This window comes from Microcaecilia unicolor, chromosome 11 (assembly GCF_901765095.1).
Source record: "Microcaecilia unicolor chromosome 11, aMicUni1.1, whole genome shotgun sequence".
Classification (NCBI taxonomy): Eukaryota; Metazoa; Chordata; class Amphibia; order Gymnophiona; family Siphonopidae; genus Microcaecilia; species Microcaecilia unicolor.
Window position 1 is genome coordinate 182122458 of NC_044041.1, and position 22531 is coordinate 182144988.

General features: G+C 46.2%; 1 protein-coding gene across 1 annotated transcript in view; it reads left to right on the plus strand.

Moving 5' to 3' along the window:
* The first annotated feature begins 294 nt into the window (after window positions 1-294).
* The window catches only part of LOC115479995 (galectin-4-like), a 34492-nt gene continuing 12255 nt past the window's right edge, over window positions 295-22531 (plus strand). Inside the window, exons 1-5 of the mRNA XM_030218365.1 lie at window positions 295-415; window positions 8767-8855; window positions 14239-14443; window positions 21053-21202; window positions 21309-21341. Coding sequence (XP_030074225.1) covers window positions 371-415; window positions 8767-8855; window positions 14239-14443; window positions 21053-21202; window positions 21309-21341 — 522 coding nt within the window. The 5' untranslated portion in view covers window positions 295-370. The remainder of the gene's footprint in view (window positions 416-8766; window positions 8856-14238; window positions 14444-21052; window positions 21203-21308; window positions 21342-22531) is intronic.

The following is a 22531-nucleotide window of genomic DNA, read 5'->3' on the forward strand; positions in this document are numbered from 1 at the left end:
TCCTATAACTATTATATGTGTACTGATCTGCTCACTTCAAAGTTCCTTGTTATTCAGGCGCTTGCCAGTTTCTTCCCTGCTTATCTTAATGTAGAATCTGGATCTTATTGCCTGGTTCCTCAGTACAGTTGACTGATGACACAGGTCTGATTTTCAAGGTGGACAAGTCCACCTTTCCAAAAGGGAAAAAAACCCGAGGTCTCAGTGGCCAGGTGGGTTGTGTATGATGTGATTTCACAGTCTGAGGCAGGATGAACCAACGCCCCACCTTCTGGGAGATATAAGGAGCCTGCCCTAGACAGGCTGTCTGTTTCAACAGCTCCTTCCCTCACATTTCAGAAAAAGGAGTGGCAGCACTCACTCAGCAATCATGGCGTTTGTGCCAGCACCGGGATACCACCCTGCCTATTGCCCAGTGAGTATGATGCACCCTGGCATGGTTAATCTCGGGGACTTTACCCCTTTCCCCAGTTTCTTCCTTTCTGTGAATACTTCTGTTTTCCATTCCCTTTATGACTTTCCCAGTTTCTAACATGAAATCCTAACTGGAACTTGGATTTTTATCTCTCAGATACTTCATTCTAGTTTCAAGCCTTGGTTGTGGTGGAACAGCTACAGTCTGTGAAAGGTGGCTGAGAAATGTGGGTGGGGTAATAGGTAAAGACAGTCTGTTCAGGATGCCTGGGAAGAGCAATGCTCCTGGAAAAATTGGGAGGGGGGAGGGGTAGAGGGGATTGAAGAAGCATGTCTAACTTGCACATAAACAGAAGTGTGGGCTTGTGATTTCAGTGCTGAGCAAGATAGATTCCAAACTTTGAGTTCTAGGCTGCACTCTGCCACCATTTGAAAGAACGCAAGTCACTTTATCTTTTCATAGTCTCCAAGGTCGACCTGAAAAGAATGCTCTTCTCTTCTGCTCAATAAATTAAACAAGAAAATAGATTTCTCTCCCCTCCATCTGCAATTCTTACGTTGCATCTGTCCGCTGAATATCATATTTCCAGGGAGGTTAATGAACCTCTGTACTTGAGCTTGTAAAGTTGGAATGTTAAATAAGTTCCTCATTCCCAGGAAAGGATTGATACATCAGGAGAGCAAATATAACGTTTTCTAATTTGGAATGGATCTCTGAAAATACCATATTTGTAAAGAGATGTTTTGCCATCAAGGTTCTGTAAAACTTTAGCCCCAAAACAGGCATTCTTGCAAGATTCAAGTTGCATGGACTTTGGTTGAAAACCACTTCCCATTACTTAGGTTCTGCTTGTTTCTAATGACTCAGAGGAAAAACGAATTGCGCCATTTAAGGCAGTTGTTTGCACGGAAGAAAAATTGATTCCTATCCTCCGCGTATTATTTAAATCTCTCAGGAATTCAATTGGCCTTTCTTTTCATATCTTTTTTTTGAAGTATGGTCAGAAGACTGTCCCTTATTTACCCATGGTTTTGTTGTGTAGTGGCCAATGTAACCATTCTATTACAGTAATAACAAATAACTCAATGACAAACATTCTTGTGCTTCTAACCATCCTCTCCCCCCTTCAAAATAATAAAATAAAAAACAAAACACTACATAGCAATTTGGAGTATGTGAGAATATAAGTTTGTTGTATAAGTGCACCTAACTGTTACGAGTTTTCAAAAGCTTGTTACCAGCGACAAAGCAATCTTAAAAACTTGGTTTTCAAGATGGAGGAAGGCTGGATTAAGTAGCACGGTGTTTGCCATGTTGGAGGATGTAACTGTAAGATGGTGTCTTGCTATGCAAACTTATATTTATCACAGCAGCATTACAGTTAATTATTTGGATTTTAATCACACCTTTTCAGTAGGACCTCAAGGTGAGTTACATGCAGGTACACTGAGAATTTCTCTGTCTCTGGAGGACTCACAATTTAAGGGCCCTGTTTACTAAGACACACTAGTGTCCTTGATCGCCACCCCCCCCCCCCCCCGGTGCTTCACCTAGAGACACAGCCCACCCCCCCTCCCCGAGTGCATTGCTCTTACCTACTCACTGGGGTGCTGGGAGCAGCCACACCCTGCCCTTGGTATAGGCTGCACTAGTGTTTTTAGTGTATCTCTAGTGTTAGTGCACCTAAGTAAGCAGGACCCTAAGGCAACAGAGGGTTAAGTGATTTGTCCAAGATCACAAGGGTCACCAGTGGGATTTGAACCGGCCACTTTTGGATGTCAAGACTGGTGCTCTAACCACTCCTCCACTAGCAACATTCCATGTAGAATCTCAAATATTTATTTATTTCGATTTTGCACACCTTTTTTCAGTAGTAGCTCAAGGTGAGTTACATTCAGGTACTCTGGATATTTCTCTGTCCCAGGAGGGCTCACAATCTAAGTTTGTACCTGAGGCAATGGAGGGTTAAGTGATTTGTCCAAGATCACAAGGGTCAGCAGTGGGATTTGAACCGGCCACCTCTGGATGTCAAGACCGGTGCTCTAACCACTAGGCCATTCCTCTACTCCGTTCATGGATTTAAGATGTGATAATAATCAAAAGAACCCTGTACAAGTTGTACACTTGTTTGGATAAAGGGCTCTGCTTTTGTGTGATGAATTGCTATGAATTGCGGGGGTGGGGTGGGGAATGCTAAAAGCCACAAATCTGGATCTTTAATCACAGCATGGAAAAAATTATGCATTGAACGATGTTCTGTAAAGAGCATCTGCACTTTCTAGAATAGCATCTAATCCCCGCCTAACTTTGTTGCCTGTATTTACGCCTGCTGAAAACAGGGGTAAATGCTGGTGCCTAGATTATGCGCACAATTCATAGGGATACCCCCGAAATACCTCCCCAAAATATGCATCCTAAGATGTACATGCAAATCGTTATAGAATACAATCCACGTGTAAATCTGAATTAAGACCGTTTAACACAACAGTTGGTTATTAGAAGCCAATTATTGGCGCTGATTGTCTCTTTAATCAAGTTGTGTGTGCAAATTGGCAATGCACGCTGATTTGCGCAAGCAACTTTGCTCGCCATAGATAGAATCTGGAGGTAGGTGGATGTGTGAGACGGAGGACTATGTGTACGATTAACTCTGTTTATTTATCCTGCATTAGTATCTGTGGTTCTGAAAGATCAAGGGCTTTATTCCAGAAGAACGTCTTCCTTTGCGGAAATAGGTCCAAAGAATGTTTAAATGCTGCTTTGGACCTGGGATTGCAGCTTGTTTCTTGAAAGGAGAAGAAAGATTAACATTCCTGGCTTGGCTTTACGCTGCTGGGAACTCCGTTTCCCTGCAGCCGAATTCAGTTTGAGGCTTGCTAGCACATGCCTGCTTATGCAAGCCTTGTCTTTTTATGTGCTCATGACTGGGATGCAGTCAAGAAACCTACAAATAAGAAAATGGATCTCTCTGGGTCAATGTCTTCCCGGAGTCGCCCACTGAATCCTTCCTCAGAGTTTAGATCAACCTCGGTAGCCTTTAAGAGAGTTTGACAGTGTGTTCACTAAACCCCCCTTTCAGTTGTTGAAGCCACCAGTCATCTTTTGCTCAAACCTCAGGTGCTGGGTGTGGAAGGTGGATTTATCATCTCTTAGTCATCCTCTACTAGAATGAAACACAGAACAGGAAGAAATTTCACAGTTCACTTCTGCCAACTGTCCTTTCTTGTCAGAGACTCCATGTTGAATGAGTTTCTATTCAGTTCTTAATCTTTCCTGCCGCTCCCCTTCAAGTATTCATGCCCAACGTCTAACCCGTCTTATGGCCGGAATTCCTCAGGCCTTCATATTAACATTCCAGTCATAAATATGAATTTAAAAAAAAACAGTTTACCAGCCAAGCCCAATACAATTCAAACAAATTTGGCCTGGTACTCAGAGCAAGAAGGTGGATGGGAAGGTGGAAATGTAAATATCCAGAACTCTTTGCTGTAGCACACGTACCCACAGTGGCCAATCTAGAAACAGTTTTCCCAAGATTAGCTGCACGGTAATATCTCTTAGAGAATGACATGATTTAGGAAGTTCACTGCAATATTCAGTGAAAAGTAATCTATGAATATAGGTTGGATAATGATAGCTTTAAAATATGGTATTTCGGCAGCTGGCCTGGGAGCGCAATGGCAGTGTTGCATGCTAAATAAGCAAGAAAAAGAGGTAAAAAAAACCTCACGGTGCCGTGAGATGTAAAACAAAATAGTGAGGAGAAACCCCTTCCTAAATGTTACCATTGAGGAATAAGGTACAACTATGCCCATCCCAGGGAAGGACTTGACTCACTACTACTACTACTACTACTTATCATTTCTAAAGCGCTACTAGATGTACCTAGTGCTGTACACTTGAACATGAAGAGACAGTCCCTGCTCGACAGAGTTTACAATCTAATCAGGACAGACAAACAGGGCAAACAAGAGATAAGGGGATATTAAAGTGAGGATGATAAAATAAGGGTTCTGAACAAGGGAATAAGGGTTAGGAGTTAAAAGCAGCATCAAAAAGGTGGGCTTTTAGCTTTGATTTCAAGACGGCCAGAGATGGAGCTTGACGTACCGGCTCAGGAAGTCTATTCCAGGCATATGGTGCAGCAAGATAAAAGGAACAGAGTCTGGAGTTAGCAGTAGAGGAGAAGGGTGCAGATAAGAGAGATTTACCCAGTGAACCGAGTTCCCAGGGAGGAATGTAGGGAGAGATGAGAGTGGAGAGGTACTGAGGAGCTGCAATGCAGTGTTGCATGCTGACATTTATTGAGTCAAGTCCTTAACGCCCTAACTTGGTCAAAGCTGGAGATGTTGCCCAAGTAAAATTTGTGCCCCTGGGATGGGCATAGTCATACCTTATTCCTCAATGGTAACACTTAGGAAGGGGAAAGTTCTATAACAAGGGCAGCACTAATTAGGTGCAATGATGTAGTACATTTTGGTGCATTTTTACTAAAGGGTGTTAGGCCTGTCTTGCATGAAAAAATGCTTACCATAAAAGGTGTTAAAGCATTTTGTGGTAATCTCCCCTTACCCACATGCTATCCATGTGCTATTTATCTTTAAAAATATTTTGGGAGGGGGCGTGACATGGTTGGGGAAAGGTTGTGGAAGCATTATTCAGCTAGAACTTTCTGATTAGCACACAGTAACTGGATAATGCAGGATCAACTTGAGAGCACTCAGGGACTCCTAAATAGCAACATTAGTGGGCAACCTGCAAATTTAAAAAACAAAAAAAACAATGGAAAATGTTTTTACAAACTGCTGTGTTGAATCTGGTCTTGGTGCAAGGGAAAGTCCCATTTTAAGACATGCTAACATAACATAACAGTTTCTTCTTATATTCCGCAAAAACCTTACAGTTTAATGTGGATTACAATACAAAATAACTGGTCACAAACTGGAAGTACAAACAATTATAATATAATCATTACAAATACAATACAAAATCTACACCCTCTAACATAATCAATTCACTACCCCTGACAAACAAATTTCTGAAAAAGGTAAGTCTTCATCCAATGCCTAAAGTCTAAATAGCCCTTAGCAGCCAACAAAAAAAAATGTAATTTCTTTACCCCACCTAAGTGCCTAAAATGCTAGCAAGTATTCCAAATACTTCAGTCTATTCCTACCCATCACTGAAGAGTAATCAAACAAATTATAATTTCTCAGCAGTCTAAAGCAATATTGCTAAAGTCAAACAATCAATTAAGTAAGAAGGTGCCAATCCATATAAAGACTTATACAGCAAACAAGAGAATTTAAACAGGAAATCTGAGCCTAATTAGGCTCAAGGATTTAGACCAGGTTTCAGTTGGTGTAAATCCTTGCACCCAAAATTGGATACTGATCCCGATTCTAATGCCCTTTAGTAAAATGGACCCTTAGCTCCAATTATATAACAGTGTCTGTGCACCAAGATGCCCTTATATATATAACACTAGCATAAGTTGGCATCAATGTGCCTGCATTTAGGCACATCTGGTTATGCCAGGTCTATGCGACAACCTGGCTATGGGAGCAGGTGCTTACTGGTGGCTGTTGGAGCAGGACTGCCGCCTGGATATGCTACAGAAGCCACCGGCCTATAGTTTTAGCCCGAACCCTGTGAATAGGAGCCACTGGAGGGATGGCGAGGGACGGCCGGAGCACGAGCTGGTTCCCTGCCGGCGCAAAGAAAGCTGTCAGGATGAGCTGCACTGCCCGAGGGCCAATGAGCAGCTGGACTTGAAGGTAAAAGGCCTGAGGGGTGAAGCGCTGCTCGCCGCTAGCAGGGCGGATAAGAACGAGAAGCTGGCTATCTATCTGGCTGAAGTGGAAAAGCAGGATAAATATCTGCGGGAGAGAGACAAGTATCACTTTCATATCATCCCCGACAGCAACCGCCTGTACAGGGCGATCAGCAAAGTGGTGTACGGGGACCAGGACAGACACAATGAGGGGGAGGGGGGAAGAGGGGGGCTGCTGGGTGGTGGAAATCGGAGGAGGGGTCCTGAGATGGGGGGGTCCTGAGATGAGAGCGAGAGGGGGAGGGGTGGGGGGTCCTCAGATGAGAGAGGGGGGGTCCTGGGGGGAGGGGGGAGGAGGAGGGGGAGGGGTCAGAAGGGGGAAGAGGAGGGAAGGGGGAGGAGGAGGGGGGTCAGGAGGGGGAGGAGGGGAGGGGGTTGGGAGAGATCAGAGGGGGAGGGGTCGGGTGGGGTGATGAGGGGGAGGAAGAGGGGGAGGGGGAGGGGGCCCTGGAACCTTGCTAGCGCCCCTTTCCTTCCTGTTGGAAACGGACCTCTTTTACTAGTGTACAATATTATGTAAGTTATCTAGTAAAGAGGATTATTTTGCTACAAGTCATGCTATTTTACCACAGGGTCTCATTGCATATAATGGGACCTGTGGTAAAATAACCCATCGTAACGGTAGCCCGTATTGATAACTTCCTCCTTTAGATAGTGCTCAAATTTATTTCAATAACAAACTGATTAGCAGCAATAATTGAGTGCTAACAATCAATTATTGGTGCTAATTTGCACGCATCTTCATAGTCCGTATTCTATATAGATGTGCACATAAATATTTACGTGCAGATCCAAAATGAGGACGTTCCTAGAATTTGCCTGCAGTGTTACAGAATGCAGGAGATCCATGCCTAATTTAGGTGCAAGGATTTAGACCAGGTTTTAGTCGGTATAAATCCTTGCACCCAAAATTGGGCACACGGATCCCAGCCCTAAGTGTCATTCTATAAATGGAACACAATTAGGAGCACTGTTTATAAAATAGCGTTTTAGTGTTCATTTTTTTTCGGCACCCAAATCTGGGTGCCATTTACTGACTGTAGCAGTTTGTGTATAAGTGGGAGCCCCCACCTATGCTCTGTCCATGCTCCTTCCCGGCAGTGGCATAGCCATGGGTGGGCCTGGGCCCACCCAAAATTCTGGCATCCTTTTTATAGCTGGCAGGGATCCCCAAGCCCTGCCAGCTGGAAGAGGTCCTTCAGAGGTAAGAACAGGTCATTCCCCTACTTGCTGTAGCCAGTGGCACTGTCCATGCATTGCAGCTGCATTACCCCCCAACCTGCACATGCTCGTTTCGATTTTTGTGTATGCATGAAAACTAAGCATGTGCAGGAGAGAAGAGGCCAGTGCAGCAGCAGCAGCACATGGATTATGCAACTGATTGCAGCAACTAGGGGACTGACGTGTTCTGGCCGCTGGAGGAAATATTCCAGCTGGTGGGGCTTAGGGATCTCCGCCAGCTCAGGTATTTTATTTGTTGGGGGTTGCTGGTGCAGGGGTGGAGGTCGAAAGTGAAGAGGGAGGGGAAATTGTGTGCCCACCCACTTTGCGCCCATACCCACCCAAAATACCATGTCTGGCTACGCCTCTGCTCCCCGGTGAACCCTCTCTTGCATTTACATGCTAAGGCATTTGTGCACTTAAGTATACAGCCACCTGTATAAGTATTCTATAAATTTAAGTGTGCATATGCAAGTTTTGCATTATTGTGCTGCTGTGATGAAAACATTATGCAGGGCAGTACGTTAATGCCAAAATAAGTGAATACATGCAAGCAAAAAAGGACTTGTGGGCTCATTGTAACAGAAAAAAAAATAACTACACGCTCAAGAGCTGTAATAAGTTTTTCAAGTTCTGCCAGGAAATAAAAAGAGAGGTTATCTTTTGGCAGCCTGTGAAAATTAAAGGGTCTAACAGCCCAAATGGGCCCAGCCCAGATCCTTTCCCTTGAGGCATTCTTTGATCCCTGGTGGCGTAGTGATCCTGAGGTTCTCCCCCCCCCCCACCCCTCCCCAGCTGATGTGAATCTAAAAGATTTTTAAAAGTGCTTCATACAAAACCCTGGGGTATATGGTTGAGTATAAAGACCTCTACGTTTTTTGCACTTGAGTCTATGGAGGGTGAAGTGACTTGCTCAAGGTGACAAGGAGCATCAGTTGGAGAAGCAAAATCTGAACTCTGGCTTCCAGGTTCTCAACTTGCTTCTCAAACCACTAGGCTGCTTGTCCATTCCCTGGGGGAGCTGGAAACATTTCTGAAGTGCAAGTGTGGGCTGGTGGCACTTGAAAAGCCAGGAAGAGGCAGCTCTCCTACCATAGAGAATGAAAGAAAGGGGATGGGCATGACACTGTAAAAGGACTGGTGATTAGGGCAGAGGGAGAAAGGAAATGGGGATCAGGGGAAGGACAGGGTGGGGAGGCACAAATTCACTCGCCTGTCCCAGGCACTAGTGCATCTAGTTCTGTTTCAGTAGAAATGTCAGTGATGTCACTCAAGTGTCTGTCTGCCTTCATTCCAGCTTGTTCCTTACGTCACTTCGATTCCTGGGGGTCTTCGTCCGGGGGTGATTGTCTACATTCGTGGCACCCTTGCAAAAAGCTGTACAAGGTAAAGCATCAAACTTGCTAGGAAATAAAGAAAAGAAAAGCATGCTTTTAGAAAATAACTTTCGTTCCCAGAATAATTCACATGATTTGCAAGAGCTGTGAAATTCTGCTACAGCAATCTTTATACGCTTGTTTATTTTATGTTTATTTTATGTTTATTAAATACTTGAACAAGTAGCTTCAAGCCCTTAGCCTATTAAAGGGTTACTATATACATTTAGATACAAGGGAAAGTCAAGGAATCAGGCGAATGTAACAACAGATCTGCTGCAGCTTGTCAGCACCTGCCCAGAAAAGTCTTCCAGAATGAGTTGCTAGGAGCAGGTCCGAACTGGTGCCATTGGGTGATGATGTCACCTATGCGTAGCTCTCTTATCCTGTTTGTCCAGGGAGACATTAGATACAGGGGAAAGTCAATAAATAAGATGAATTTAAAAATAGCAGCAGAACCGTAGAAATCCACCTTACCCGCTAATATTCAGCTCAGAGAGGTCAATAGTTTTAAAGCTACTGACCGCGACGGACTGAATCTAGCCTGGATATTCAATGCCAGGCCATATCCGGGCATCAGCATTGAATAACTGGGTCAGCCGTGGACCTGGAAATTACGTGAGTGCCAGTTGATATTGTGCTGGCACCTGGGTAGCTAACCAGGCAAAGATAGGACTGCCTTTTTGTGCGGTTCCAGCTTGCCCAGTTGGCTATGCAGGCGCCGGCACTGATCACTGGCGCTTTCATAACAGCCGGACCCTCCCCGGCTCTGCCCATGGACCGGTCAGGCATTAGCTGAGCACTGCTGCGAGATTCCGAGGGGACATTCAGATGCACTATGCGATCAAGTACCCAGGGACGGCCCACCCAGCAAGATTTAAGCTGCTCTTGCCCACTTAAACTTCTTTGAAGATCTACCCGCTTATATATTTAGATTCACCTTCCAATAATAATAAAAAGGTTCCCTGGCAAAAGAGAATCAAAATGAAAGCAGCCCAATGAGCAGTACAGGGAGATCTGAGAGCGGGGTTGAAGCACATGTTGGTACATATAGAGCGCAGTGGTAAGGGAAGATGGGGGAATACGATGGAGAAGGATGGGCCTGAGGCCCAGATGCATGAAAGACATTGGTAATTCCCGTTCCCTACCGATTCCATAGCGAATCGGTAGGGAACGGGAATGCATCAACGATAGGGAATGCAAATGAGCTACTCGTTGTAGCTCACTTGCATTCTCTAGTCCTTCGGTACCTGAGTTGGAGAATCGGGACGTCCCTTTAGATTAGGCTCCTCTTCCTGGTCTCTTCAGCCAATCAAAGCGGGCTTAGCTGGCTGTTGTCAGCGAAACGCGCTCTGATTGCCTGAAGAGACCAGGAAGAGGAGCCTAATCTAAAGGGACGTCCCGATTCTCCGTCAACCAGGAAAATAGAAAAATTTCGCTGTGGAGGGGTAAGTGGCGCGGCGAAGACTCTCAAGAAGGGGGGAAAAAAACACGAGCGCCGGCAGAACAAAAAACTGCAAAAAAAAAAAAAAAAGATGTCTCTCAGAAGCGCAGGGAGAGTACGTCCTTAAAGGACGCCCCTCACATGCGCTCCCTGCTTTTTTATTTTTTATTTTTTAACTTTTTTGGGGGCCCTTTTCCTTTCCGATTCCCTCACAGGAGCCCTAACAAGAGGTCAGACACCTCGTTAGGGTTCCTACGGTAAGGGAATCGGAAAAACGGTAGTGCATCTCATTATAATGGGCTGCAACGGTACTGCAGCTCATTATAATAGCTTTTCAATCATTTGCATTCTGTTTTCGTTGCCTGCTACCGTGGCAGGGAAAATGCCCTTAATGCATGCCCGGGGTGAACTACTTGCGTTTTAAACTGGCTGGAACCAGTTTAAAACGCAAGTTGTGGGCTCGTTAGGTTTTGTGCATCTGGGCCTCAATGTTTTCTCAACAGATTGATGTGAAAAATGTACTGCAGCACGCTTTCGATGATTGTGCTACACAGATGTTAAGACACTATACCATGGGTTGGTGGCAGGAGAATGGAGCTGGGTTGAATGCATAGGTCCTGTCTCTTTCCTAAATCAGTAGGGGTTGCTGATGGGGCTGTACGTGGCCCTGGCTGCTAGGAAGAAAGCAGAATGGTGACAACGTTCTCAGTGAATTCGGGGTCTAAGTCTGGTGTAATTAAATCCAAATGGAAATATCATAGCTGCACCAGTTCTCCCTCCCTGTTACCCAGGTGCCCGCAACGATTCATGCTCGCTGCTTGCGCCGGCCCCACAGGCTTCCATCTGCCGCATTCTGCCAAACAGGAAACGGGCAATGATGTCAGCGAGGGTGGGACAACACGGCAGGTGGAAGCCTGCGGGGCCGGCGCAAGCAGCAAGAATGAATCGCTGCAGGCGCCAAGGACACCTGCACCAACATCGGGGAGGGGTGGAATTCAGAGACAGGAGCACAGTTGGCTCAAATCCCACCTCTTCAATGTCGCCTTCGGCACCTAATCACTACACCTCCTCTCAGGAAATCTAAACTACCCCAACTTGACATTTCGTCCTTTAGATTGTAAGCTCTTCTGAGCAGGGACTGTCCTTATTTGTTAATTTGTACAGCGCTGCGTAACCCTAGTAGCGCTCTAGAAATGTTAAGTAGTAGTAGTAGTAGTATGTCACAAAGGAGAGGGAGAAGATGTGGGGGTCAGTGGGGGGAAAAACTGTAATGTTCTCAAAATATATCTCCGGGAAGATATTTGTGGTGTGATTTGGGGTGGGGAGGGGGCACGTGTGCGTGAAAGGGCCCATCCAAAATATCAAGTCTGGGCAACAACCACATTAACATTTACGTCCTTCTCTCTTAACAGTTCTGTCTTCTTCGTCTTCTTCTTTTTCTTCGTCTTCTTTTTCTTCGTCTTCTTCTTCTTCGTCTTCTTCTTCTTCACAGTTCCAGTTACTCATTCATAAATCCAGGCCTGGCTCCAGCTAGGACCAGTGCCGTAGCGAGGTCAGCTGACACCCGTGGCGGGTTCGCCGCTGCGCACCCCCCCAGGTGCAGCACGGCGCACCCTCCCCCCTCCAGAGTGCACCCTCCCCCCTCCGGAGCACGTACTTACGAGGGAAAGCGGCGAGGGATGAGCGGGAGGGCCGAACCGCCCCAAGTGCATGTCGCTGGGAGCTGCGTCAGCTCCGCTGGTTCCCTGCTCTCTCTGCCCCGGAACAGGAGGTAACCGGAGCCAACACCCCCCCAGCGGCATGCACCCTGGGCGGACCACCCCACCGTCCCCCCCCCCCTTCCTACGCCACTGGCTAGGACACTCAGGATCTGGATCTTCACAGAAAAATAAAGGCACTCATTTACTTTTGAGGGCTTATATTCTTTCTCATGCAATCCCTGGGCTTCCACAGGGTGCGAACCTCTGAGCTAGGGCCACTCCTTACTTCCCTGGGACTCCCCCACAGGCAATGCAGCCCAGTCAACACTTTAGGGAGGATTCCTTCACTTGGATACTCCTTCCAGGAGATCTCTGCACTGGGAGGGGGGGGCTCTCCCCTGGAGGCCTCTTAACCCAGGTCCTCCTGATCCACTCTGCCTCAGGGCTTTTAACCACCTCCTGGCCTGAACCCCACTTCCCTGACTCAGCCTCTGACATGGCCGGTTAGTGTCACCTGCCGTAAGGTGGCTAAACCACAACCTTGGTGAGGGAGTATTCTTGGGGCCAACAGCCGCTCACACCCTCCATAATAATAATGCCTTACCATGAAATTCATGGTACTTAAATCTGGCCCTGCGGGGTTAGTTTAAGATTTTGACACTCGTAGGCAGGACGGAAGGATGAGAGAAGGGATTTTCCTTTGGAGTTTGGAAGGCGAGGGGGAGGGGAGAGTGACTGCAAAAGCAGGAGTGGGGTGTTGGGCCAGAGGACAATGGTTGTTCATCTTTGAAGTGGCGCTGGTGACTTGCTCAAAAGTATGTGGGGGAAGATTTTTATTTTATTTATTTATTGCATTTGTATCCCACATTTTCCCACCTTTTTGCGGGCTCAGTGTGTCTTACAATATGATATGAATAATGGAAATACAATTTGTTACAACTTGGTTATGGATTACATTGTGAAGAGTTATGGCTTGGGTACTTGGTGCTTTCAACATTTGGTGCCCTAGGTTGGTTGTTTTCCCTTTAGTGGTTTATTGTAAACTTCCGTGATCATGCTTGGAGGGCAGTACAGTGGCGTAGTAAGGGTGGGGCAGTGGGGGCGGTTCGCCCCGGGTGCACGCTGCTGGAGGGTGCAGAGAGCAGCTGCGCACCTGTCAGCTCCGCTGGTTTCCTGTTCCCCGGATCAGGTTACTTCCTATTCCGGGGCAGAGGGAGGAGCCAGTGGAGCCGACAGGCACGAGACTGATCTCTGCACCCTCCAACAGCCAAGAATGCACCCAGGGAGGGGGAGTATCATTGCACCGGGGGGGGGGGGGGTTGATGCGCCGGGGAGGGAGTGTCATTGTGCGGGGAGTGTCGTGCTACACCCTTGAGGGATGGATGCCGCTGCACGGGGGGGGGGGGGGGGGGGGGTGACCTTGCTACGCCACTGGGGCAGTATACGAAGCATCTAATAAACACAGACATGGGCATCTGCCTATATCGAAATCTGGGACTGCCCAGCCCTGAGTACCAGTCCTCATTAAACTGACATCAAATATTCTCCAATAGTTGCATAGCATAGTAAATAGTAAATGATAGCAGATAAAGACCTGAATGTAAACCCAACGGACTTGGGGTAGGGGGGAATTATCAAGTAGGCAGCCGTTAATAAAGGGATTATTTTACTACGCCATGCTATTTTAGCACAGGGTCTCCTTGCATATAATGGGACCTGTAGTAAAAAATAAAAACCCATCGTAACAGTAGCCCGTGTTGATAACTTCCCCCTTTAGATTCAAATTGGAGCAATTATGGAATCCAGAATTTCCAAGTCAACCTCCAGATGTGTAAGATACTTCTCACACTCACAACTTCTAAAGATTGATCAAATCTTAGGGGTGTGCACTCATTTTGTAATGAAACGAAAGAGCAATGAAAGAGGTTCATTTAATTTCAAAAGGAACTGAAAAATGCAAAAAAAAAATTGTGGGAAGGAGGTTCATTTTATTTGTTTTGGTTTTTTTTTATTACCCGTTAATGCATGCTCTAAATGAAACTGAATGAAATGGAAGAAAGAAAAAAAAAAAAAGCCAAATGAGATGAAATGTGACCATTGTGCTTATCCCTGTCAAATGCTTTTGTAAATCTGTGAATGTCGTCTTTTCGGAAATGTATTCCTAAGAGTAACTCCCTTCATTTGGGTTTCTGTTGCAAGTTGAAGTTACTTTAACATGAAATTGTCCCTCCCTCCTCCGATTTTCACAGATTTACTGTAAATTTTGCCACTGGACAGTATGATGGATGCGATATTGCCTTACACATGAACCCTCGCTATGATGGGCTAGATCGGGTCATCTTCAACAACTTCCTGAACAGCCAATGGGGTGAAGAGGAAAAGAAGAAGGGAACACCCTTTAAGAGTGGGAAGCAATTTGAGTTGGTTTTTCAGATCACCAAGAACAATTATCAGGTAAACTGGATTCTCCAGCCACTGACACAATACACTGAAAGGTCAGGTGGAATATGGAGGAAAAAAAACTTCTAGTCAGACGTTTTTTGTATTCAGACTGGAGACCATCTAACAGAAACAGAACTGGAGATATTCATGGGAAAAGGTTTTGGTTTTTTTGTTTTTGTTTCATTATAAGCAATATTGACTATTAGGGAGGGTCTGTCCATTTGTCTGCCTGATTGTCCATCCATCCATACACACACACAAAAATGTATATGTGCACCATGAAAGCTGAGGAGAAGAGCAGGGAGCAAAGGGGAGGCAAAGAGATCAAGATGCAAAAATTGCCGATGTCGGGCCTCCAACCCTTCCTCCCTTCTCCTCCTTCAGCACAAAAACAGAAGAAAAAACACTGCAGCAATGGTGGTGCTGTCTTGAGTGTGTCGATGGGGTTCAAATCCCACATGTTAGATAAGACACTTCTGGTGGAGGAGCCAGCTTGGGCAATGAAAGTAAAAAGGAGGGGATGGAGCATGGGGGAGTGAGTAGAAGAGAAAGATATTAGGAAGAGATGGTGGGGAGGAGGGAAGCCAGAGACCATTCCAGGTGAACAGTGCAAGTGTGAAAGAATTTCACCATCACAATGCACCAGCTCAACACACACACAGACATGCCAGCTTGGGCAATGAAAGTAAAAAAGAGGGGATGGGGGAGTGAGTAGAAGGGAAAGATATTAGGAAGAGATGGTGGGGAGGAGGGAAGCCAGAGACCATTCCAGGTGAACAGTGCAAGTGTGAAAGAATTTCACCATCACAATGCACCAGCTCAACACACACACAGACATGCCAGCTTGGGCAATGAAAGTAAAAAGGAGGGGATGGAGCATGGGGGAGTGAGTAGAAGAGAAAGATATTAGGAAGAGATGGTGGAGAGGAGGGAAGCCAGAGACCATTCCAGGTGAACAGTGCAAGTGTGAAAGAATTTCACCATCACAATGCACCAGCTCAACACACACACAGACATGCCAGCTTGGGCAATGAAAGTAAAAAGGAGGGGATGGGGGAGTGAGTAGAAGGGAAAGATATTAGGAAGAGATGGTGGGGAGGAGGGAAGCCAGAGACCATTCCAGGTGAACAGTGCAAGTGTGAAAGAATTTCACCATCACAATGCACCAACTCAACACACACACATACACACACACACACACACAGACATGCATGCACGCACCCCGTCCAGTCGTATACCCTTCATCACCAAATTAATATCCATGCAATCCTACAGTCACATATGCACACCCCACTCACTCAGTGGTATATGTTTAACCCCTGATTCTATAAAGGTCGCCAGCAATTATGGACCCCTTTTACAAAGAGGCGGTAAGCCCAACGTGGGCTTACCGCTCGCTAAAAAGGAAGTACTACTGGGCTACCACAGCAGCCCGGTGGTACTTCCCATCCCCAGCGTGCCATCATATCCAGCCCAAGAAAGCACAAAGGCAGACGATCTGCAAACTCCAAGATGGAAAATAAACGAAGCAGATCGTTGAAAAACCAAAATATATTTTATTGATCAAAACCAATTAAAATATGTATACAATAGACCGACACAGGCCGTGTTTCACCCAGCAGAGCTGCTTCAGGGGCTACACAAAAATCCTTTACTGTTGAAGTATAATGATTATAATGTTGACAGCGACTGTGACAGAATGTACAGACAATCACCTTGATTCTATCTTGAAAAAACAGCTCATGTCAATATATGTTGTTTTTGGCATCTCTGGATGAACTGTTTTTTCAAGATAGAATCAAGGTGATTGTCTGTACATTCTGTCACAGTCGCTGTCAACATTATAATCATTATACTTCAACAGTAAAGGATTGTTGTGTAGCCCCTGAAGCAGCCCTGCTGGGCGAAACATGGCCTGTGTCGGGCTATTGTGTACATATTTTAATTGGTTTTGATCAATAAAATATATTTTGGTTTTTCAATGATCTGCTTCATTTATTTTCCATCATATCCGGGCCTACAAAAATATATTTAGTTTAGTAGTGCTGGTGTGTACCCGGCGGTAATCGGTTACCGCCAGGTTAGCATGGAAGCTCTTACTGCCACATCAGTGGATGGCGGTAAGGGCTTCTCCCCGAAATGGCTTCACTTGCTGCGTGGCCATTTAAAAAAAAAAAAGAACGACTTACCTTTTACCCACTGTGGTAAAAGACGGCCTTGGCAGACGTCAAAAACAAGCACCGACGCTAGTGCAGTGCGCAAATTTAGGCAAGTTCCTGATTTGCATGCTCAATTTAATTAAACAACAAGCCAATTAGTGCCAATAATTGGCTTTTTAACAAGCAATTATTGGCACTAATTAGATTTAAGACCAATGCGTGTAAAGTTAGATGCGGGATCCATGCCTAAAATTTGCATGTGGCCCAAAATAAGGGGGCATGGAATGTGGGAGGGTTATGGGCATTTCAGAGTGAAACGGGGGCATGGCTTTGAGTTAAACACACAATTACAGAATAATGGTGCTCCGCAAATAAATTTAAGTGTGGACATTTGCACCACATTTTCATTGGTGCAAATGGCTGAGCGTAAATTTAAGCATGACTCTCTGCTTAAGCGTGTATTCTATAAACTTTGCTTATAGAATACTGCTTAAGTGGGGGGGTTTTTTAGCGCTGATTTTTTTTTAGGCGCTATTTATAGAAGCCAGCCCTTAATTGGATTGCTTCCAGCATGTTCATTTCTGTCGCTTTAGTAGCGCTAAATAATTTCATTGTGTGTTAAAATGACAGAAATAGGCAAACACAGTGGGGGTAACACGAAGGATGATGCAGAACAAAAATGTCCAATGGGCTTTTGATATTTTGCAGAACACTGTATAGCCATACAACTACGATTGACGGGTACTCCTGTGGCAGGCCTTTGCAGCCAAAGCATGATTCGTGTTGAGTAGAGAATGACACAGGGATGGGGACCCGCAGTAACTGCGGGGATGGGGACTGAGCTTGTGGGGACAGTGTGGGGATGAGGCCAGAATTCACGGGACGGGGACAAACTTTGGCCTCGTGTCATTTTCTACTTTGAAGCCTATTAATGAGCTGGACTGTTGGTTATGTTTGAGTGATGCAGACAATGATGTTTTGATTTTTTGGAAAAACAAGCTGGCCACAGCTAGCAAAACTTGCATGGGGGGGATCCTGTACATCCTGCTACCAGCACATCTTCTAAGAAGACATCTTTTATTGCAGGAGGGACTGTGGAAGACAGGAGAGCTAGACCGAATCCTCAGATTGTTGATGACTTATTCATCCACAGATTAAAAAATGTATTTATTTATTTATTGCATTTGTATCCCACATTTTCCCACCTTTTTGCGGGCTCAGTGTGGCTTACAATACGATATGAAAGATGGAAATACAATTTGTTACAACTTGGTTATGGATTACATTGTGAAGAGTTATGCGAGACAATCAAAGTGTTGTTAAGGAATATAAACACTGGAACAGAACCTTGAAACATTGGAAGGAGACAGCGGGAAGCTAAAAGGGCATTATGTATGGTATACATATTTCTGTGAGTAAAGGTATGAGTGAGGTGAGATTACGGGGGATGAGAGTTCAGAAGTGGATGTATTGATGCATTAGTGAACAGTGAGTGTGGACTTTATGTGTTTTGGTTCTTTCCGTAAATTTTTTCAAAAAGATGGGTCTTCAATAATTTGAGGAAGGAGGTTTGCCTCCTCTAGGGCATACAGAACGGGTTGCATTTTGTGCTCCTGGACATTTTAACAGGGTGGATTAGGATTCCTTGGGGTAGTAGAAGTCAGCTATTGTTGGGGTTGGAAGGGTAGAGGGTGGTGGTGAGGAGGGTTATTATAGCTGCTCGCTGTTATTGTTTTCTATTTGTAATTTATACACAATAGTTGCACAGCATATTGTTCCTTTTTATACTTTAATAAAAAGATTTAAATATAAAATCATAATGGTTTGAGGCTTCTGCAGATGAGGACAGAGCCCATGGGGATGGGGTGAGGACGGGGACAAACTTTGTCCCTGTGTCGTTCTCCAGTGTCAAGTCCATTTTACTTTGAATAAACCCTCTCAGGTGAACTTTTTAGCCCATTGGACATTTTTGTTCTGCATCATCCTTTGTGTCACCCCCCACCCCCCCACCCCCCCCCCCCACCCCCCCACCCCCCCCCCCACCCCCATCTGGTGTACTTGTGAAGAGGACTTTTGTTCTTCTAAAATGATAGAAATGACATTTTATGGGCAATGACATAGAATGAAAGAACAAATGTCATTGTTTCCCTTTCACTGTAAAACACATCCCTAGAAAGCAAACAGGGCCGGTCCAACCGGTTCAGAAGATTAGGCGGTTGCCTAGGGCGGTAGCTTCTTTGGGGCAGCAAAGAGAAGCTGCGGTCAAAGAAAAAAAGAATAGGTCCTGACAGCCACATAAACAAAAAATACCATCAGTGTGTACTTTGAACTGCATTTTTATAGGATTGTTTGTGTGATGATCATGACTGTTGAGTTTAATTATCAAAGATTTCTTTTGAGGGGGGGGGAAGGAGATACAGGCTAGGGGGCCTGAAAGTTAATGGCGGGGAGGGAAGCTGAAGATTCACCAAGGTGTCCACCACTCGAACTACCTCTGCAACAGGGGCGTATCTAGACTTCGCCGATAGGGGGGTCCAGAGCCGAGGTGAGGGGGCACATTTTAGGGCCCCCCCGGCAACCCCCCCGGTGCCGGCACCGCCACTGCCGCCACTGCCGCCACCCCCGGCGCCGCCGCCAGAACCACCTCCAACAACTGTGGCTCGACCTCCCGACGACCCTCTCGACCACCGATGACCCTCTCGACTCCCCGCCCGCTGTCGCCTACCTTTGCTGGCGGGGGACCCCAACCCCCACCAGCCGAAGTCGTCTTCCTTCGTTCATTTGGGTTTCTTCTTCCTGAGTCTGACTCTGACGTCCTGCACGTACACAACGTGCAGGACGTCAGAGTCATACTCAGGAAGAAGAAACCCAAACGAACGAAGGAAGACGACTTCGGCTGGCGGGGGTTGGGGTCCCCCACCAACAAAGGACATTGACGGCAGGTTGGTGGCGGGAGGGGGTTGCGAGGGTCATCGGTAGGGGGGGATCCAGGGCCAAATCTATGGGGGCCCTGGCCCCCGTGGCCCCATAGCAAATACGCCCCTGCTCTGCAAGCAAAACAGCTTCCATCCGCTTTACCCTACTCTCTGCAGATTCACCAGTTTTCAGTTGTGGGCAGATGATCGAAAGCCCCGCGCTGGGCAAACAGCGCTGTAAAAAATAGCACTGGAACAGCGCGGGGCTTTGCCATCTCTATGATCAGAGATAATAGAGTGGAAATTTATGCACGCTGTTCACTCTGATCATAGAGTAAAAATGCGGGAGGATTGTGCCTGAGCATGTGCTCCGGCACAATCCTCCCGCACTTGTTTGACAGGTCTAGGCTGTCAAAAGCCCAGATCTGTCAAACAAAGGGCTGGAGGTCCATGGGACCACCAGACCCCCAAGTACCTCCACCTCGAGTCAAGCAACACAGGGGGCTGGAGGTCTAGCGGACATCCCCCCCCCCCCCCACACACATACAAGTTCGGGACGGGGCTAGAGATCCAGTGGGTCTTCAGCTCCCATAACTCCCCCTGGCATCCCCTCCCATGAATGGAGCCCTGGTGACCCAGTGGGCTGTGAGTCAATTCCCGTCCCACCCTACGCCTGGTGGTCTTTGTGGCCTTTTCCTATTGTCTACCTTTGATGGAGGAGGGAGGTGGCCTCGAAAAAGTTTCTCCCTTATATGGTGTGAAGCCCCACCCAGTGCATCCCAGGCACATTTTCGAGGTGGCACCGATGGAAGAGGAGGGAAGCCACCTCCCTCCTACGCCAAAGGTAGAAGGTGGGGTAGGGCTGCTAAGACCACCGAGGTGGGGTGGGGAGGGGATGGACTCATAGCCCACTGGGCCACCAGGGCCCCATTCGTGGGAGGGAATGCCAGGGGAGGTTGGAGGGGATGGACCCACCGGATCTTCAGCCCCCCCCGAACCTGTGTTGGGGGGGACTGGAGGCCTGTTGGACCTCCAGTCCCCGTGTCACTTGGAGGGGGGGTGTTGAGTCGGGGTTCCAGCTCCTGTGGGGAGGGTGGGCATGGGCTGCTGCATTGGAGGGAATGGGAGGCCTGCTAGCATGCAAATGCTTGCTGGACAGGGCTCACCATTGCTCCTCAATGGTCTGCAAACTCAAAGGTTGCTGATCATTGGGGAGGAACAGGTTTAGCATACATTTGCATGCTACTTGTACTAAGAGCCCTGTTTTGCATGCATTTGCAAGCTTGCTGCGTTCAGAGCCCACAAGTGTGCTGTTTCATGCGCTCAGGGGCTTTGATCATGGGGCGGTATCAAACACAAGCGCTTGTATGGTGCTAACAGCCTCTAGCACCTGCCTTTGCTTCTGGTCATCAGCCCATTGGCTCCGTGTTTCATTCCCTCCTTTCTGCCTGGGGCAAGGAGGGTGGACAAGTTCTTGCTAACTGTACTGATCATAGGTTCTGGGTCATGAGAGAGGGTTTTAGATCTCCCTCTCTGTTATTTTCTAGGTGACTGTGGATGGCAAGCCCTACCATGAATATGCTCATCATATCCCCATGGAACGTATCAATTGGCTTCAAGTGAAAGGCGACATCGTCCTACAAGCTGTCAGCATTATGGGTTATGACATAGGACAGGTTATCAAAGGCGGATTAGGGGTAAGTTATGCAAGCAATATCAATTGCTGCTATCAGACAGTAATTATGTCACATATAGGAGATACAAGGTACCAACTATATCTTTTTTTTTAACTATTCTTTTTAGGCTTTGGCACCCACCCCAGGAGGACCTCTCCCTGTAAGTATCAAATGAGAGAAGAAATAAAACGGACAGAAAAAAAAACAGGAATTAGAACAGTGGAGTCCTGAGGGAAGAAAAGCAGAAAGAGAAAAGCCAGACTGAAGACAAAGAAGGGAGAATTATAAGGAAGAAAAGATAAAATAAACAGAGCAGTGTAGTTACTCTGTTGTCCACTTTAATGATAATAAATAGAAATAAAACTAAGTAAAACACAAGAAAAGAAAATAAGACGATTGCCTTATTTGTCACAAAATGTCGGACAATGCTGGGCAGACTTATATGGTCTGTGCCAGAGCCGGTGGTGGGAGGCAGGGATAGTGCTGGGCAGACTTATACGGTCTGTGCCAGAGCTGGTGGTGGGAGGCGAGACTGGTAGTTGGGAGGCGGGGATAGTGCTGGGCAGACTTATACCGTCTGTGCCCTGAAGAGACAGGTACAAATCAAAGTAGGGTATACACAAAAAGTAGCACACATGAGTTGTCTTGTTGGGCAGACTGGATGGACCGTGCAGGTCTTTTTTCTGCCGTCATCTACTATGTTACTATAAATAGAAATAAAACTAAGTAAAACACAAGAAAGGAAAATAAGACGATTGCCTTATTTGTCCCAAATTGTCTTGTTAGTCCATTTAAAAAGGTATCACCTTGTTTTCCTTTCTATTTATTACCTAGAATGAACAGCTGAGAAAGAAAGAGGGACAGTGTTGAATCAGAGGTTTGGTCTGTTGAGCAGAGGAGTGTGGTGGGCCGTGTTAGTCCACTCTTAAGGTTTTCAATAGAAATCAAACAAAATAAAACATGGAAAAGAAAATAAGATGATACCTTTTTTATTGGACATAACTTAATGCATTTCTTGATTAGCTTTCGAAGGTTGCCCTTCTTCCTCAGATCGGAAATAAGCAAATGTGCTAGCTGACAGTGTATATAAGTGAAAACATTCAAGCATTACTATGACAGTCTGACAGGGTGGGAGGAGGGGGGTGGGTAGGAAGTATGCATGGGGACATCAAAGCATATCATTGATATTTAACACCCAACAGAAAGGACTTAACAAGGATCTGGGGTTCCTAGCCCATTATAAACCATAAAGCTGTATGTCTCTGTTGATCACCCTCCCCTCACCTATCCACACCCACCCTGTTAGAATATCAATGATATGCTTTGATGTCCCCATGCATACTTCTTACC